The following is a 20,000-nucleotide window of genomic DNA, read 5'->3' as shown; positions in this document are numbered from 1 at the left end:
ACACACACACGCACACACACACACACTAACACACACAAACACATACACGCACTAACACACACACACACACACACAGAAACACATCACACTACACACACAACACACACACACGACACACACACACAAAAACACACACACGCACACACACACACAAAGCATCACACACACCACACACACACAGAAAACACACACACACACACACACACACAGAAACACACAACACACACACACACACACACACACACACACACACACACTCACACACACAAACACATACACGCACTCACACACACAGAAACACACACACGCGCCGTACCGTAGAGCTGCCAGACTCGGACTTTGTCCTCGTAAGGCAGGTCGTATCTCAGGGGGTCTCCCACGGGGCCCTGGTAGTAGGGCCGCATGACGGACTCGATGGCGGAGGTGTGCGCCAGGCCGATGGCGTGGCCGAACTCGTGCACCGCCACCGCAAACAGGTCCATACCGTGGGCATCTGGACCAGGGGAGAAGAGAGCGCTCCTTCATTAACACTATTCCCAACAGCTTTCTGTCAACAGCTTGCTGTTTACCGCTTGCTGTTTATTTAGTGTCTTGGTGTAACCGAAGCCTATCGCTTGCAGAACCCACCGTCGGTTCAGGAGGACGTCCACCCGCCGGTTCGGCCCTGAAATGCCGTCGCTTCGCTGCACAGCTCACTACGCAAGAGCGACCGACGGATTGGCCGGGGGACGGGGGCGGGGAGGAGGGGCCACGCGTCACGCACAGGCGCTGCGCACAGACTGACCGGAGTACCCGCTGAAGAGGTGAAGCACGCCAGCCTGAACGCCATCCCTATAGGGCAATTTCAGAGCCAATCGCCAATCAGCTCATGTGTCCCCAGGCTGCAGTCGGCGCTGAAGGCGTCGGGATTCAATAAATTTATTAATTCATTTATTTAATAGATTTTCAAATTAGATATATTAGATTTATTCGATATTTCTGGGAGCGCTCACACCCCCGCAGGACCCGTCTTCTCCGACAAGATAGAAAAGCTAATAAAATGTAAAAAGTAAAAAAAAAAGTTTAATTTCTCTCCCGCGTGTCTGCGAGCTGTCTCTGTTCCCCGGCACGTCTCCCCGCTCCGTCTGCTCGGCGGCAATCAGACGAACACTCAGAGGCCGTCGAAAACGCCAACGTCTGCCTCCGTCGAAATTTCCAACGAGTAAACACTCCGCTTTAAAAAAAACAAATAAAAGCTCAAAAATAACCTCGCGCGGCTCCTCTCAAAATGGAAGCGTAGCGGAGGGAAGTTCCGGAGGAGGGCTGTCTGAGGCTGAAGCCTCTCTTCCCGAGTTCGTCGTCGTTGTTGGCGAACGCGCGGCGAGGTGCGAAAGTGCTTCTCCGGGCCCCCGCGCCGAAAGCGAAAGCAATCAAAACGCAAATGAGGCGGGCGAGCGGCCCCTGTGGCCCCCGCGGCCCCGCGCATCCCGCCGCCGATAGCGCCCAGGCGCGCCCCGTTGCTCCGCCCCCCGCGGGTTACCCACCGCGGCCTTCGTTTCCTCCCGTCTGGATCGCCCGAATCGAACCGGGCCCTCCCGCCTCCGACCGGCCGCCTACAGGACACTGCCATTGCACCCTTGGGCAAGGTACTTAACCTGAGCTGCTCCAGTATGTGTCCAGCTGTGTAAATGGAGACTGTAAAAATGCAAAAAGCCGTAAAAGTCGCTCTGGATAAGAGCGTCTGCCAAATGCCCGTGATGTAATGTAATCTTGTGTAATGTAATGAGATGTAATGTAATCTTATGTAATGTAATGAGATGTAATCTTATGTAATGTAATCTTATGTAATGTAATGAGATGTAATCTTATGTAATGTAATGTAATGAGATGTAATGTAATCTTATGTAATGTAATGAGATGTAATCTTATGTAATGTAATGTAATGAGATGTAATGTAATCTTATGTAATGTAATGAGATGTAATCTTATGTAATGTAATGTAATGAGATGTAATGTAATCTTATGTAATGTAATGTAATGAGATGTAATGTAATCTTATGTAATGTAATGTAATGAGATGTAATGTAATCTTATGTAATGTCATGGTTGCGTGAACAGCCTGTAGTTCCTGGAGCAGTAAGAAGAGGGACCGCAGTGGACACAAACCCACCGTGGGTGTGACAACCCGCCGCAGCGGACTGGTGGTCACGGTTACCCTAATGAGGTGCCAGGCTGTAACCAGCGGCGGATATTTGCGCGACTGACTGACGTGTCCCACTGTGAGGTCTGCGTGTCTGTGCTAATCAGAACGACGGCTACACAGACCGTTACGCACAGACTCACGTCGCCATGGAGACTCTGACAGCCGTTGCGCACCCTAGACCCGCAGAGAGGAACCTTGGACTAGCGTGAGGAACAGCAGCATTTGCACAAAGTCTGCCAAACATTTTTACTTACTTTCCTTTCTTTTACTTCACTTGTCCTCTAACTAATTTTACTTCACTTCCCTAGCCCTGCAGGCTAATCGCATCAGAGGCACATAAACCAACAGTGTGTTGCGTATCTTACAGTAACTTGGTTACACAGTGTGGCTCACTGCTAAACGTGCTTCTGCTCAGTTGCAGGTAAATCACAGGGTGGTACCTCATATGAATCGGTAACTGATTTTAACCAGCGCACACGTGCCCTCAGAGCAGAGCCCTCGGCTTATTTGAGTAACAGAAGGCACGGTTCGGTTTGGTTCGGTTAGCTGTTCATTACCGTGCTGTGACTGTGGCTGGGGTGATTGACAGCCCAATGTTATTTTTAATCAGTGGGAGTTTTTTTGGGGGGGTGCTGATTCTGGGTCCTCTGTGTTTGTGCTCTCTGGTCCCATTTCCAGAGGGGGTCAGACCGTGGCCCCCGTGCCCAAATTGCTGGTCCCGTAAATTCTGTCGCCGATGGAACTGGTGAAACCGCCGAACTTTCGCCATTTTGCGCAAGCCGGAGGAAGTGGCAACGAGGACCGACCAATGCCTGTCAGGATGATTTCCCAGAATGCACGCATTAAAAAAAAAAAAGCAGACTGGACAGAATGGCTTGCGTTGTTGGGGGATCCTGGGAGAAGCGAGAGCACTGATTGGTTTGTTCCTGGGTTCAAAGGGTCATGTGACCGCTCCAACACTCTTTTTCGACAGCGGTGGGAAAATGGCGCCCGGCTGCTGTGCCCCTGATTGGCCTATTTTCGGAAGGGAAAACTTTTGAGATAGAGACTTCAACCCGCCCTGTCACTGGGAGGAACGGGGGTACAAATGCGCTCCCTACGACTGCCAAAACCAGGCCGGCGGTCAGGCTGAGCTCTGTGGAGGGGGGGGGGTGTAGTGAGTGGTAGGGGTACATGTGCATCAAAATCGGTTATTTATCATCATTTTTGCTGAGGTCTGGTGTTATTAGAACTCCATGTGACAGTATTTTTGGACAGTGGGGGGTGGGGGGCCAATCCCTTCTCTCATCGTCATGGCGTTCGGGTGACAGGAAGAACACTCATCTGACCTCCTACCTTCCCTCTGACTCTGTATCACACACACGCATACACACACACGCACACTCATGCGTACACACTCATCTGACCTCCTACCTTCCCTCTGACTCTGTATCACACACACGCATACACACACGCCTCATCTACATCTGACCTACTTCCTCTGACTCGATCACACACGCTACCACAGCCCTCATGCGTACACTCATCTGACCTCTACCTTCCTTGACTCTGTATCACACACACGACACACACGCACCATGCACACACCATCTGCCCTCCTACCTTCCTTACTATCACACACGCATCACACATCGCACACTCCGCGCACACCACACACACACACACCCACACACACACACACACACACACACACACACACACACATGCACACACACACGCACACACACAAACTGTGAGACAGATTAAAATTCCCGGTCTAACTCTGTGTATCTCAGGGGTTCCCAAACTTGGTCCTGGGGGCCTCCCGTGTGTGGTTCTCATTCCAATGAGTCGCAATCCCAGAATTTTAACAAGCTGTTATTTTTTGTTAATTGGGTACTTTCACATTTAGAGGGATTATTTACCTTCTTAAGCCACATTATGTCAGAAATGCATGCCATAAAAAATAAAATTATCTTGTTCATATTGTGCTTATTGTGTTGTATTGCAAACAAATGCATAAAAAGAGGCAAAACTTCACATTAAAGACTGAGGTGAATCAATAGGCTCCTAATTGGTGAAAATGTGGACACTGGGCCACTAAAACTAACCATCCGGAAGACAATGAATTCAAAGGCAAAGCAAATGATAATGAGTCAAACCTGCATTGTGTTAATACCTTCAAGGAAACAACTATGAAAGAAATTAAACGCGCATTCAACAACCGAATTAGGAGCCTATTGATTCAGCTCTGTCTTTCATTTCATCAAAAAAGTGACCTCTTTTTATGTAATTGTTTTCAATTCAGCACAATAACCACAATGTAGCACAATATCGACATGGGATTTTTTATTCTTCATGGCATGCAAAGTCATTTCAGTGATAATATGGTGGGCAAACAATACCTCCGAACATGAATAGCATCTAATTGAGAAAAATTAGCAGCTTGTTAAAATTATGGGGTTTATTGTGATTGTGGTTGGAACAAAACCCAGCATGCACAGGGGACCCCCAGGACCGAGTCTGGGAACCACTGCTGTATCTGGTGCTGTAATTATGCTGCAGTTTGATTGGCTCAGGAATACCCCGCCCCTCCGCCTTGTTGATTGGTGAGCGTGCAGGTGTAGAACAGCTGCCGTGCCTCGCCCAGGTGAGCGCTGCACACTGGTGGAGTCTGAGGTGAGTTTCAGAAAGCAATCATCATCATCATCATCATCATCAGCATCATTTTCCTGATCACCTGTTATCATCCAAAATACACACATCTGCATTTGGCTTAGTCTCTGATAGTCAGTCTACACTGTTGAGCCACTACAATGAAAGTTACAAGAGCTTCTGAATAAAAACTCAAGTTCCCAGAAGCCTCTCATGCAGGCCCTGGTGCCTGGTACAGATCGCTCGGGGTGGTGGGGGAAGTGGGAGGCGTTGGGGGTTTGGGGGTTTGAGGGCTGGACGGCTGGGGGGTCTGGGGTTTGGGGGGTTTGAGGGCTGGACGGCTGGGGAGGTTTGGGGGTTTGGGAGCTGGATGGCTGGGGAGGTTGGGGGGTTTGGTAGCTGGACGTGAGGAGGTTTGAGGTTTGGGGGTTTGGGGGGTTTGAGGGCTGGACGGCTGGGGCTTGAGGTTTGGGGTTTGGGGGTTTGGGGACTGACGGCTGGGGGGTTTGGAGCTGGATGGCTGGGGAGGTTGGGGGTTTGGGGGTTTGGGGGCTGGCGGGGGGGTTTGGGGGTTTGGGGGTTTGGGAGGTTTGAGGGTTTGGGGTTTGGGGCTGGACGGCTGGGGTTTGGGGTTTGGGAGCTGGATGGCTGGGAGGTCGGGGTTTGGGGGTTTGGGGGGTTTGAGGGCTGGACGGCTGGGGGGCTTTGAGGGTTTGGGGTTGGGGCTGGATGGCTGAGGAGGTTTGAGGTTGGGAGGTTGGGGGCTGGACGGCTGAGGAGGTTGAGGTTTGGAGGTTTGCGGGCTGGACGGCTGAGGAGGTTTGAGGGTTTGGGGGCCGGACTGCAGATGGCCATGGGGGCGCGGTGTTCCTCCAGAGCGTTGCCCGGGTCTCAGCAGCGGGCCCGCCAGCAGGAGGCGGGCTGTAATGGGGTGTTAAACGTCCCCTAATGCACTTAGTCCCAGTCCCACGGCCATTATTCCTGTTCCCAAAGCGGTCTTCAGCCTCGCCGGGAGGATAAAGGCTCTTTAAACCGCCCCCGAACGGCAATCAAACAGGGGGCCAGAAGCCGGCCCGGCCAGCTAATAGCTTTCCGGGGACCACAAGGGACGCCATTTCAGGTTTTTGGCGTTTTTCTTTGTTCCGATTGGGTCCATTTTCCAGAGAAGATCTAAAGCAAATGTACCTTTTCCTTTTAAGCGATTTTAAGCATTTTATTGTGGACCTACCGATTTATCAGAAAAACATTTCTCTATTAGCTCGAAGGTTCAAAGTACAGCAGAACGCTGCAACTTTGAAATAAGTTCACTCGGTATGGGTCAGGAACACACTACTAAAACACTCATTTAATGGGTCAAAATACGCTCATACTGTGCTTACATGTAATACAAACATGGATTACAAGCAATCTTCATGCACATCTATGGAAGGAAGTAAGACTGCTTTAATAGGTGTTTTTTCTGCTACAGATTTTCATCATAAACTGAAATAAACCCTTTGATGTGAAGGATATCTCCTCATCACCATAATAACAGTTTTTCTGCAGCGTGCACATTTATCCCAAATGTAATCATTTTCTTTCGGGGAGGAGGGGGCGGGGGGTGTTTTTAACGTCTCGCAATCATGGGCCCCAGCCCGAGATGCTGAGATATAACTCAGCGTTTAATTAACTCCCCATAATAATGTATTAGTGATCCATGCCTAGTGTTGAAAATTAAGGCAAAGAAAATCGGGGCTGCTCCAGGAAGGAAAGCATGATTCCAGCCAAGATGTCTTCATTAGGTGCCTGAGAAATGAGAGCGGGGTCGTGCTGGGGGGTGGTGGACAGGGGTTGGGGGGGTTACAGGTGGAGAGGGGGCTGTTGATTAGGGTGCAGTCGTGAGTCTGGCTGCATTTTAGAGGCTCCATCGCCATGGCTCCCGTCTGGACGGTCCGGAGAGCGTAAGAAACTCTGGAGTGAGCAGGCGGATGCTAATCGCTGTCTGTGGACGTGATGCAGGCTTAACTGGAGAGGAGGGAGCCATCGGCTGGGCCCATATGCTTCAGCAAGGAGGTGAGGGGGGGCTCGCGAATGGGGGGGCACACTCCCATCATGCATCATGACTCTCAGCACTCCCCTTGTCGAAACAAGATCTGAAACGTGTATGCACCTGGACCCCCATGCACAGACGCCCTCCGCCCAGTGCTCAAACCCACCATGCCCCTAGCAAAACCCTCCGCCCCCCCCCCCGCCACAAACCTCCACCCCCCAACTCAAACCCTCCGCCTCTCCGCCCGACTCAAACCTCCACCCCCCCACTCACCCGGCGATCTGAAGGTCCAGGCCTCGTCGTCGTCGAAGTGCGTGTCTCCGGCGGTGAAGCGCTCCCCGGGGAAGAAGGCGTGGGCCACCGTGCCCCCCGGCCCGTCGAAGGGGTAGCCGTCGTTGTGGTCGGCCTTGGTGAAGTCGATCTGGATGTCGGCCTCGCTGCCCGCCACCTCGTGGAAGTTGAGCGGGGCGATGTCGCTCCACACCTTCAGCGCGTAGTACATCAGCGCCCGCACCGTGTCCCGTCCGAGGAGCGCCGACTCCTTCGGGAAGGTCCGCACCCTGGGGGAGACACGGGGAGGGGAGTGGGGGGAAGAATTTAACACTTGGATTTAATCGAGAGTCAAAGTTAAAGGCATACTATGCAGGAATTTTACCTTGAAAATATAAAATAACCATGCACTGGCAATCTCAGCCTTTATGCACTTTTGCCAAATTTGTGCACCTTTACCTGTATTTTTCTCACAGCGCACAGGACCTGCCGCTGTGGGCTATGCATGGCAAATTGTGGTCACTCACTCACTGACTCACGGACGACCCTGGGACGCATGCACAGGTGCGTCTCCCAAAATCACCACTTCGATCAGCACAAGATTTTTAAGCACAGCTTTATCACCTAACGTTACTTTTGCTAACCCTAACATGTTAGCGTTTCACCTACTTTAGTTAACCTACGTAGTGCGTACCACTGATACAGATGTATGGACACATGAAGGACAATAAATAACATTGCAGAGTTGAGGACATGCCATAGCTAGCTAGCTATATAGTTAGCCAAGTTTTACTCGTGACACTTTGTACAGATGCGCCGTGGGCCTGCACGGTTTCGTGCCAGTTATAATTAGTAGAAGTAGTATGTTTAAAAATGAGTTCGGTGTGTTTCTGGGTGTGATGCTGTTTTCTGTGTAGGGAGGGGTGGGTGTGGCTGCAGAGCGAGCTAGCGAAGAGATCCAGATACAGCAAAGCAAAAAGACAAACTGACTGCGGTCGTTCAAGAACTTGAGTTAACCTCACTTTTCCTTGGTGGTGCCAGCTTAAGTTCGCCAAGGGGATACAAAGCGACATGGAATTGGCTTGTATTCTGTCGGACCTGTAAGTAACTTTACTGGCAGTGTGAAGCTTGTGACAATAAGGACTTTCCAGAGGGTCTGAAATTATCTAATTTAAAGTTACAAAATTGACACCAGTATTACATTTGACATACTGGACATTAATCAAATCTGCCTTCTTACTGTTGCTCACGGTCGCTCATTTCATGGTACTAACGTTACATCTATCTATCCAGCTAGCTACGTTAGGTGGGGTAACTTACTCCGTGTGAGTGGAAGGTTAAAGATGGAGGAGGCGACTTTCATTTTAAACACAGGCTGCGTCGTATGCCTTTAATGACTAACGTCTGTTGAAACCGGGCTACATAGCCAGACCACAGAATCACAGGCAGTACAAATCTCTATTTAAACCATCACTCTCTCAGTCTGAATCAGCTTCATTTCCTTCACTATAAATCAAGAACTGGATTCTGACACGACTTACACCCCTTACAAATGTAATTTGGAACACGAACAAGCTTAAATGTCAGCTTTTATAAAAGTTCTCACGTCCTCTTAATGTTTCAGTATTCTGACAGCACAATCATAGTTTCAATTTGGGTCATTCTGAAGGAAAATCCCCCGAAATGACCCATTTAATGAAAGAGAAAAACTCTTCGTCTGTAGACTGGTTGTCTGTAGACTCTTCGTCTATCTTTGTAGACTGCTCATCTGCAGACTCTTCATCTGTAGACTGCTCATCTGCAGACTCTTCGTCTGTAGACTGGTTGTCTGTAGACTGTGCAGGTGGCAGTGTTGTATTATGGGTAGAGAACTGGGCTTGTAACTCATATGGGTGCAGGTTTGAATCCTTGGTGGGGCCAGTGTGTCCTTGTGAAAGCTACTTGACCTGAATTGCTTCAGTACAGCCTATATCCAGCTGTGTGAAAGGATACACATTTTTAAATCCTCTAAGTCACTCTGTGAAAGAGTGTCTGCTAAATGTCTGTAATGTAATCTTTAATACCATGGCAGTGTAACGTATGAGATTCCGAGTGTGAAGGTGTTTAAACTTCAGTTAGCAGGTTGTTTTGTAAAAGGAAACTGTAAGCACATCCCCCTGGGCAATGCTGCATGCTAAGTGAATAAACAGTGCAAAGGATTCTGGGATTTGAATAAAACCGAACCTTAAAAACCCACGACGCTTCTCTTTGTCCCCCTTTCTCTGTGACCCGACATGGGGCGGAAGTGGAGGCGGGAACTCAACCGCGAATCTAGGACCGTCGCCTCCTCAGTCCGAAATGTCAGCCCCATCGACTGGCGAAGGGGGGTTCACCGCCTCCTCCTTCAACATGTCCGCTCGTTTCCGCTGCTGCCCAGGTCCCCTTTCCCTCCGCGGTGAAGACCCAGAACGCCGATTTCCCAGCCCCTTCTGACCCCGCACGCGCTCAGTACGCGCACCTCAGCCCTGGCGCCATGGCAACCCGAAGCGACACGCCAAGGTCGGCGCGTGCTCCCCGCGAGGCGCGATCACGTCGCCACGGTGAAGGTGCGTCTCCCCCCCGCGGCTCGACCGCGTGAATGAAACCAGCGTTTAAGATGGCCGCCGGTGGGCGAACGTGGGATTGTACGACCTGAGAGAGATCGGGCCAAAGATCTTGAGGGAGGCTTGAAACAGACTGAAAGAAATGCCTGCTTCTGCTGGAAACGGTGCTGTGGCTATACTACAGGTAGGCTATGCTTCAGCTGGAAACGGTGCTGTGGCTATACTACAGGTAGGCTATGCTTCTGCTGGAAACGGTGCTGTGGCTATACTACAGGTAGGCTGTGCTTCTGCTGGAAACGGTGCTGTGGCTATACTACAGGTAGGCTATGCTTCTGCTGGAAACGGTGCTGTGGCTATACTACAGGTAGGCTATGCTTCTGCTGGAAACGGTGCTGTGGCTATACTACAGGTAGGCTATGCTTCTGCTGGAAACGGTGCTGTGGCTATACTACAGGTAGGCTATGCTTGAGGTGCAAACGCAGTTGCCAAATGCCCGGATGTTGACCAGAATGTCAATTTTTTCAATTATGTTCGCAGGTCCAGTTTGCGATCCTGACACATACAATGTTCGGTCTGAGGAATCGATATTTAAAAAATTACTGTTTGTAATAAATTCACATCTGAACTGCACACGATCCGCGATCCGTTCCCATAGCGATAGCAACAACCATCCCGACAACACCCCCCCCCCTCTCCCACCACCCCAGTCTGCCAGCAGCCCCAAGAGCCGCCAGCACCCATCCCCCAAAACCCCCCACCAAAAAGCTCCCCACCCTATCTGCAATTAAGCCTCCAGCAGTGCACGCTGTCTGGTTTTGACTGACTCTAGACCCTGGCAACCCCAGGTTCAGACATGATGGGGACTGTGGGTAGTGACAGTGGACACGGACGTGACAAGGATGGCTGTGTGAGCCAGTGTGAGCACAGTTCGCACGCGCAGCCATGTGTGTGTGTCACATTTGTGCGCACGTGTGACACTGTTTCTATATGATGTGCGCGTGATTTATGCGTTGGAGAATATGTTTGATGGATGTGTGCCTTTTTCAGCATGTGTTTGCGTGTATGATATACAGTATGTGTACACCAGTACATTTAGCCAGTTTCTGAGGAGTTAAATATCATGTCTTTCAATGACAGCAGTCATTCTGCAACCACACTTATCATCTTCCCCTACTCCAAAGCCACACCCCCAAAGCCACCCCCAAGCCACACCCCTAAAGCCACACCCCCCTCCCCAAGCCGCACCCCCGCAAGAACAGGTCTCTGCCCGAATTATGTCTGATCCAGGGCTGGACCAATCAGTGACAGAGACCCAGATCTCAGAGCTCAGAGTGCTGAGGTTCCCCCAATCAGCTCTCTCTCATCCCCAATTCACACCGAGACCTGAACGAGTGGGATTACAAAACAGAAAAAAAGCCTTAAAAAAAAAAAAAAAAGCTAAAAAACAAAAAGCTAATGTTCCTCTTTTAAAAATAGCATTATAACTCCCAGCGGGTCCCCTGCCCCCCGGCGAGCGCCCGTCCCGGATAACGCTCCCCTAATCTCTGCCGAATCCCTCGCACGAAGAGAGGGACCCGAAAAGGCCCCCGTCGAAAAGCCAGCGCGTCAGAGCCAGAACCGGCCCGGCGGAAACGGGACTCGGCGCCGGTGTGCGCACGCCGGGAAGCGCAGCCTGAACCCGGCCGGCGGCCGCCTCAACGCGCTGCGCTTAACGCCGCCTTTTAAAGACTTTTTGACGACCACTGAAATCACTGAAGAAAAAAAAAACTTTTGCAATCTGTATGTCAGAAGTGAAAGAGAAGTGTCGACTGACTGCTGCTGTTATTTTTGACATTTTCCCCCCGAGTGCTGTTTTTTTCATTGTCGATACCCCTTAATTGTAGAGTGTTCCATGGAATTAAGAACTCCGTGTTCTCTGTACGGCAGTAGAATACAGCTGAACAGAATAGCTGGAGGTTGGGTCTGTCTGCATTTGTGGACATTAACAGCAGCGTCCGCTGTTCTCCAGCTGGAAACACGAGTCCGGCCGCGTCCGCCAGGACGAGGGAGGGGTGATCGGGCGAGACCAGTCACGGAGCGAGAGCCAGAGAACAGCGCTGGCCGTAGTACAGTAAAAGCCTTCACGACAAGACAAACATCTAAAATGGCCGATCCGTGGTGAGCCTGTCGGCCCTCTGGGCTGGAGCTCTCTCTGATGGAGGCACGGCCAGCCCGGCCTTTAATTTGCTTTATTAGAAGTCCTGCGGGAGACCGGGAGCAGCGGTCCGGCGTCCCCTCCCTGTGGGCTGCGGCCGGACTGAAGCGGTCATCCTCCTCCAATCGTCACGCTCGAAAAATGCACGAAAAAAATAAATAAAACAAATTTATCCATTTTCAAAAAGTCCCAGCTTTCCAAGCTAAATTTGTAGGCTTCTCCTATTGCTGCGACGTCCTCTGTCAATTTGGAATATGTGGTATTCCCCAAAATGCAAGCTGTCTATATATATGTACAGCCCTTTAGGACAGGAATGGCCCTCTGATCTTAGTAAAAAAAAAAAGAAAAAAAAAAGTGGTTTGTTTCCAGTGACTTGGTTTGGTTATAGCCTCTAATTCGCTGTTAAGAGAAAACTATTTCCCTCCAGAGAGAAGGAACCTCGGTAAATCTGAACCTGATTACCGATGGTGCCCGTGAAAATCCTCTCCTTTACCTGCCGGTTTGCTGCTCCGCACACCCCCTAACCCCCCCCCCAACCCTCCATCCCGCCGCCCCCCCCGCCGTCGGGAGAAAGCCAAAGCTGTGCCGCCCCAAGATTATCACCGTTGAAAGAACTTTGGCTCTGATCTCACCACAGCCAAACAGGCAGGCTCTGTCAGGACAGGAACTGGCACCTTCTGCCCCAGAGTAGAGCTCACACCACGGGAAACAAATTTTAACAAACGAAAACCTGCTCCTGTCCCAGAGCCGGGACACAGAAACTAGCAGACAAACGGCAGTGACCTAGGCGAGCTCTGTTTGGAAGACTGACGGCTGTGCAGACAACCGCCTTGGTTCCACTGCCTGTCTGTCACCCTCCCAGGTTGATGATGTCACAATGGTCCGGACACACAGTTCTGTTGGGTCTTTTACAGACCTTTCCACATTGCAGTCAGCTGCAGAACTGGTCTGTGTGGAACCATGGACTGGCTTCAGCATGGAGATCGTGTAGCCCCGGTCGGTTCTGAGGCAGATTGGGTCTGTCACCCTGTCTGTGACATCTGTTCAGTTCACAGACAGAGGCCAAAAACAATCCCCTCTCCTCCTTGATGTGTAATTTGAGCTCTGATGACCCGAGATTCACACCTGGCCTCTCCTGCCCATATCAACCCCCCCACCCCTCTCCTCCTGCCCAGCTCTTCTGACCGTACGCACACACAGGCACACACACCGAAGCCCTGGAGCTCAATACGATGGGTCAGAGCGGGTCTAGGGAGATCACAGCGAGACGCACATTAAAACTGCATTTCCCAGCAGCTCAGTGATGTGAATTAACCGCCATTTCCCCTAACCTGTTACTGGAGCAAGATGGGGAACCACTGTTCATGTGTGCGTGTCAGTGCATGTGTGTGTGTGTGTGTTTGTACAATATGTATGTACATCCTAAGAGGCTGTATTATATTTGTGTATTTATACGTGTGTATCATCTCTGTATGGTACCTCCCCATAACCCTTTTCCCCCATGTGACCCCCCCCCCCCGTGACCCCCCACCCCTCCCCCCGTGACCCCGCCCGCACCTCCAGGACAGGTGTCTTTTGTTCCACTTGCTCTGGGGGTTCAGTGCTCGCCTCCTTCGGCCCGGAGACTCCCCCTCAGACAGATCCGGCAGAGAGCAGCGAGGAGTCTTCATCAGCAACAGCGTGGCCTGGTCTGGAGATCAGAACACACACATATATATAAACACACACACACACATAAACACACATATATAAACACACACACATATATATAAGCACACATATATAAACACACACACACACACACACACACACATATATATAAACACACACACACACATAAACACACATATATAACACACACACACACACACACATATATATAAACACACACACACACATAAACACACATATATAAACACACACACACACACATAAACACACATATATAAACACACACACACACATAAACACACATATATAAACACACACACACACACATAAACACACATATATATAAACACACACACACACATAAACACACATATATAAACACACACACATATATATAAGCACACATATATAAACACACACACACACACATATATACATAAACACACACACATAAACACACACACACACACATATATATAAACACACATATATAAACACACACACACACATATATACATAAACACACATATATAAACACACACACACATGTAAACACACACACACACGCACACACATACATAAAGACACACACACACGCACACACACATACATAAAGACACACACACACGCACACAAATACACACACCCACATACATAAAGACACACACACACACACGCATACACACGCACACACACACATATACACACACACAGGCGCAAAAGTTCACTTGTAATGTATTCTGTCTCACATAAAAACACATACACACACAAGTGTGCAGACATGCACACACACACACGCACACACATACATAAAGACACACACACACGCACACACACATACATAAAGACACACACACACGCACACAAATACACACACCCACATACATAAAGACACACACACACACACGCATACACACGCACACACACACATATACACACACACAGGCGCAAAAGTTCACTTGTAATGTATTCTGTCTCACATAAAAACACATACACACACAAGTGTGCAGACACGCACACACACACACACACACACACACACGTGTGCGCAGAACACACACACACACATCCACACACACAACACACACACACACGTGTGCGCAGACATGCACACACACACACACACACACACACATACACACATACACACACATGTGTGCGCAGACATGCACACACACACACACACACACACACATACACACACACACACACACACACGTGTGCGCAGACATGCACGCACACACACACACATAACCCACCACTGCGCCCAGCAACTCAACGCACGCACTCACAGCATCACCCACGCCACACCACGCACGCACTGCACGCACTGCACGCCGACACACACACACACCCACACGACGCACGCACGCACGCACCCACACACACACCCACACACACACACACACACACCCCACACACACACACACCCCACGCACGCACGCACGCACACACACACACACCCACACACACACACACACACACACACACACACACACACACACACACACACACACACACACACCCACACACACACACACACACACACACACACACCCACACACACACACACACACACACACACCTAGCTCTCCCGTCTCCTCCAGTCCTCCGTACTTCTGCATGGCTTTGATCGCTCGGGTCAGGGCCTCCTTGGTCTGGAGCTGTCCCGTCACTGGGTCCGGCGGGGGGAGGTACCCAAACTTGCTCAGCCAATCCTGCGCCGCCAAAGGGACAGACCCAGGGGGGGAAATGAGCAGCAGGAAAACGCACAGAACCACACGCCCCACATCTCTCAAAGCCATCAGAGACTGTCCCTCTTCTCCCTCAGTCACCTGACTCTGAGATACGGACCAATCAGTCCCTCTTCTCCCTCAGTCACCTGACTCTGAGATACGGACCAATCAGTCCCTCTTCTCCCTCAGTCACCTGACTCTGAGATACGGACCAATCAGTCCCTCTTCTCCCTCAGTCACCTGACCCTGAGATACGGACCAATCAGTCCCTCTTCTCCCTCAGTCACCTGACTCTGAGATACGGACCAATCAGTCCCTCTTCTCCCTCAGTCACCTGACTCTGAGATACGGACCAATCAGTCCCTCTCTCCTGCCAGTCACCTGACTCTGAGATACGGACCAATCAGTCCCTCTTCTCCCTCAGTCACCTGACTCTGAGATACGGACCAATCAGTCCCTCTTCTCCCTCAGTCACCTGACTCAGATAGGGACCAATCAGTCCCTCTTCTCTGTCAGTCACCTGACTGAGATACGGACCAATCAGTCCCTCTTCTCTGTCAGTCACCTGACCCTGAGATACGGACCAATCAGTCCCTCTTCTCTGCCAGTCACCTGACTCTGAGATACGGATCAATCTGTCCCTCTTCTCTGTCAGTCACCTGACCCTGAGATACGGACCAATCAGTCCCTCTTCTCTGTCAGTCACCTGACCCTGAGATACGGACCAATCAGTGAGCGAATTATTTTTCTGTCTCCCGTTCCTTATTGAACATACTACACGGAGAGTGAGTGGTGACGACCGTGTACTTCGCTGAGATGAGCACGTGCGCACAGCCCTTAATCTCAGGTGCGAATCAATCTGCTACACATGCGTTCGCTGCGTGAGGAAACAGAGTCAACGTTAAGCGCGCTGCAGCACCGCGGCTGTAGGCAGGAGCACGGTCGTTCCCCACGAGCACGGTACTTAACGCGCAGCGCTTGGGTAAGTATCCAGCTGTGCAAAGGCATCGCACATAAATGTGAAGCGTAAGCTCTGGATAAGAACACCAGCTCAATACCCAGATGCACGGAAACGAATCGGCTGTCACTTTCGATCGCTCTGCACCTGTGAATATACGGTCTGCGTTTAGCGAGCACGTCACCGGGCCCGTTGCTGGGCCTAACGTACGGCTCACTGAAGAATCGCAGCTTTTGCCTTCTCAAATAACAATTTTTATTGCTTTAAAAAAAAATCCAATAAAACCCAATCCCGTTCTCCCATCGTACACATTCAGAAAACAATTCCCCGCCGGTGCTTTCCTTGAAGCCAGGCCTTTACAATGCGGGAGGATGGGGGCTGATGCAGCTTCAAAACAGAAGCTAATTTTGTGTGTGTGTGTGTGTGAGTGTGTGTGTCTGTGTGCGAGCGCGTGCCGTGGGGAATTCATTATTTTCCAGCGAATTGAAAAGGAGACTCCAATAAAGACATCTGCGGTGGCTTCATGGCACCCCATCCTTGTGAAGACGAGGATTATGGGACAGTTGGAGGGAGGTGTTCGAGAAAGTGTGAGTGTGTGCGCGTGAGACCGAGAGTGTTTGTGTGAGTGTGTGTGTGCGTGTGAGACTGTGTATGCAGGCTCATTATTTCTGTGTGCGTGTGTGGGTGTGTGTGTGAGAGTGTGTGTGTGTAGCGTGTACGCAGTTTGTGCAGGCTCATTATTTCTGTGTGTGTGAGAGTGTGTGTGTGTGTGAGGGTGTGTATGTGAGTGAGAGTGTGTGTGTGTAGCGTGTACGCAGTTTGTGCAGGCTCATTATTTCTGTGTGCTTGCGCGTGTATGTGAGTGTGTGTGTGAGACAGTGTGTGCATATGTGTGTGTGAACGTATACAGTGTACACAGTGACCTGTATGCTCATTAATGTGTGTGTGTGCGTGAGCGTGTGTGTGAGACAGTGTTTGTGTGTGAATGTGAGTGTGTGTGTGAGTGTGTGTGTGTGTGTCTATACAGTGTACGCAGTGACCTGCAGGCTCATTATGTCTGTGTGTCTGTATGTGAGTGTGTGAGACAGTGTGTGCATATGTGTGTGTGTGTGTGTGCGTGTGAATGTGTGTCTGTTTGTGTGTATAGAGTGCACACAGTGGCCTTCAGGCTCATTATTTCTGTGTGTGTGTGTGTGTGTGTATGTGTGTGAGACAATGTGTGCATATGCGTGTGTGTTAGTTTGTGTGTGAGTGAGAGTGTGTGTGTAGTGTGTACGCAGTTTGTGCAGGCTCATTATTTCTGTGTGTGTGTGTGGGTGTGTGTGTGTGTGTGTGAGTGAGAGTGTGTGTGTATAGCGTGTACACAGTATCTGCAGGCTTATTATTTCTGTGTGTGTGTGTGGGTGTGTGTGTGTGTGAGAGTGTGTATGTGAGTGAGAGTGTGTGTGTGTGTGAGAGTGTGTGTGTGTGTGAGAGTGTGTGTGTGTGAGAGTGTGTATGTGAGTGAGAGTGTGTGTGTATAGCGTGTACGCAGCTTGTGCAGGCTCATTATTTCTGTGTGTGTGTGTGGGTGTGTGTGTGGGTGTGTGTGTGGGTGTGTGTGTGTGTGTGTGAGAGTGTGTATGTGTGAATGTGAGTGAGAGTGTGTGTGTATAGCGTGTACAGTTTGTGCAGGCTCATTATTTCTCTGTACACACACACACACACAGTGCGCTCAGACAGCAGGGCTCCCAGCCCGGCTCCTCAGAGCCCAGGGCCTGCAGGTTTGTGCTTTGTCTCAGCACTCAGCGGCTCAGCCTGAAGCAGCTCAGCGCACCGCTAGCTCGCCTCCCTGCTTTACTGGCCCTAAATTCTTTTCTCATTTCGATGCGAAAGCAGAAGCTGCAGCCCAGCGGGCCCGGGGTGCGAGAGCTCCCCCCGCCCACCCCCCCAGCCCCCCACCCCCCGCTCTTCAGACCACACACGCGAGCAAGCCCAGATGAGCCCATCGGCCCGCTCACGCCGCTACGTCTTAGCGCTTCCTTCGGTATATTTATGCCTTATTCACGCGGGTTGTCTTATTGAGATTAAAATGTGTTTCGCTCAGGAGTTCGGGGAGCAGTGGAGTGTGACCTGGCGTCGGCCCCTACCTCCGGCTCCAGGGCTCTGAAGGGAGATGTGAGAGATTTTTTTTTTTGAGCAAATTTTCTGTTACCGCTCTCTTAGGTGGCCCGGTAATAGCCGTTTTCTGCGGGGGCGAAGATTTATCCGTGATTGAGGTTATGGGCTTGTTTCCGAGCGAGGTCATGGTGAAACACACTGGAACACTGACACCTGCACACACACACACACACACACACACACAGCCCCACTGGAACACTGACACCTGCACACACACACACACACACACACACACACGCCCCACTGGAACACTGACACCTGCACACACACACACACAGCCCCCACTGGAACACTGGCACCTGCACACACAGCTCCACTGGAACACTGACACCTGCACACACACACACAGCCCCCACTGGAACACTGACACCTGCACACACACACACACACACACACACACACAGCCCCCGACTGGAACACTCTTTGAGCAGTAAAGTCTGTGTATTCACAACAGGTCTGAAATGGAGCTCGTACGGCAGTTTTCGCTCCCGTTCGCCCCCACATCCGTATTCAATCGCTCCCAAACGCTCCGACTCCAACACTCGCTTTGAGGGAATTTCAGCCGCGCGCTGAATAGCGGTTACCATATAAACACAGATCGTTATTTTAAAAATGCCGTTTCCCTGCGCAAAGGCTGCATCTTGCGCTGGGTTATTACCCTGATTACACGTGGCAAACGGACTGTGGAACGAGATTTCACCCAGTCCCTTTATTTTAAAGGAGGCGGCTGATTTTTTAACCCGTATTTTTCCCCCAATTATTTCTTCTCTCGCATTTGGTAACAGCCTGCTCTCGTGGCCTCGTCGTAATGCACAGACGAGGGCCCTCGAGCCGGAACTGGTTCTCAAATGCCCGAGTTTTTGTTTTCTTCCCGCCCCCCCCCCCCCGATTGACATCCGCAGGGGGAGCGACGGCGTATTCATTTTAAGCGCGGAGGCCAGATGGGCTCGGGGCGGCGCTGGGTCGGACTTCATCGCCCGGGCGGGACGGACGTATCGATCTCGCGCCTTTCCACTCGCTCGCCGCCCGTCTCCGTTTCCCGCCGCTAATTTCCCACCCGCACACCCCCACGCATCACAAACACCCGCACACCCCACGCATCACAAACACCCGCACACCCCCACGCATCACAAACACCCGCACACCCCCACGCATCACAAACACCCGCACACCCCACCATCACAAACACCCGCACACCCCCACGCATCACAAACACCCGCACCCCCCACGCATCACAAACACCCGCACACCCCCACGCATCACAAACACCCGCACACCCCCACGCATCACAAACACCCTGCACACCCCCACGCATCACAAACACCGCACACCCCACGCATCACAAACACCCGCACCCCCACGCATCACAAACACCCGCACACCCCCACGCATCACAAACACCGACACCCCACGCATCACAAACACCCGCACCCCACGCATGCACAAACACCGCACACCCAGCATCAAAAACGCAACCCAGCATCAAAACCGCCACCCCCACGCATCACAAACACCCGCACACCCCCACGCATCACAAACACCCGCACCCCCACGCATCACAAACACCCGCACACCCCCACGCAT

At 51.1% G+C, this 20,000-nt stretch overlaps 1 protein-coding gene across 1 annotated transcript in view; it reads right to left on the bottom strand.

Moving 5' to 3' along the window:
- The window catches only part of mmp17a (matrix metallopeptidase 17a), a 58,094-nt gene that overhangs the window by 7,474 nt on the left and 30,620 nt on the right, over window positions 1-20,000 (bottom strand). Inside the window, exons 2-5 of the mRNA XM_064308978.1 lie at window positions 15,148-15,280; window positions 13,449-13,581; window positions 7,119-7,405; window positions 317-493 (exon numbers count right to left, since the gene is read on the bottom strand). Of these exons, the coding sequence (XP_064165048.1) occupies window positions 317-493; window positions 7,119-7,405; window positions 13,449-13,581; window positions 15,148-15,280 (730 nt within the window). The remainder of the gene's footprint in view (window positions 1-316; window positions 494-7,118; window positions 7,406-13,448; window positions 13,582-15,147; window positions 15,281-20,000) is intronic.

Source organism: Anguilla rostrata, chromosome 14, assembly GCF_018555375.3.
Source record: "Anguilla rostrata isolate EN2019 chromosome 14, ASM1855537v3, whole genome shotgun sequence".
Taxonomy (NCBI): domain Eukaryota; kingdom Metazoa; phylum Chordata; class Actinopteri; order Anguilliformes; family Anguillidae; genus Anguilla; species Anguilla rostrata.
The sequence above is the reverse complement of the archived record's forward strand: the minus strand, read 5'-3'. Positions and strand labels throughout refer to the sequence as shown.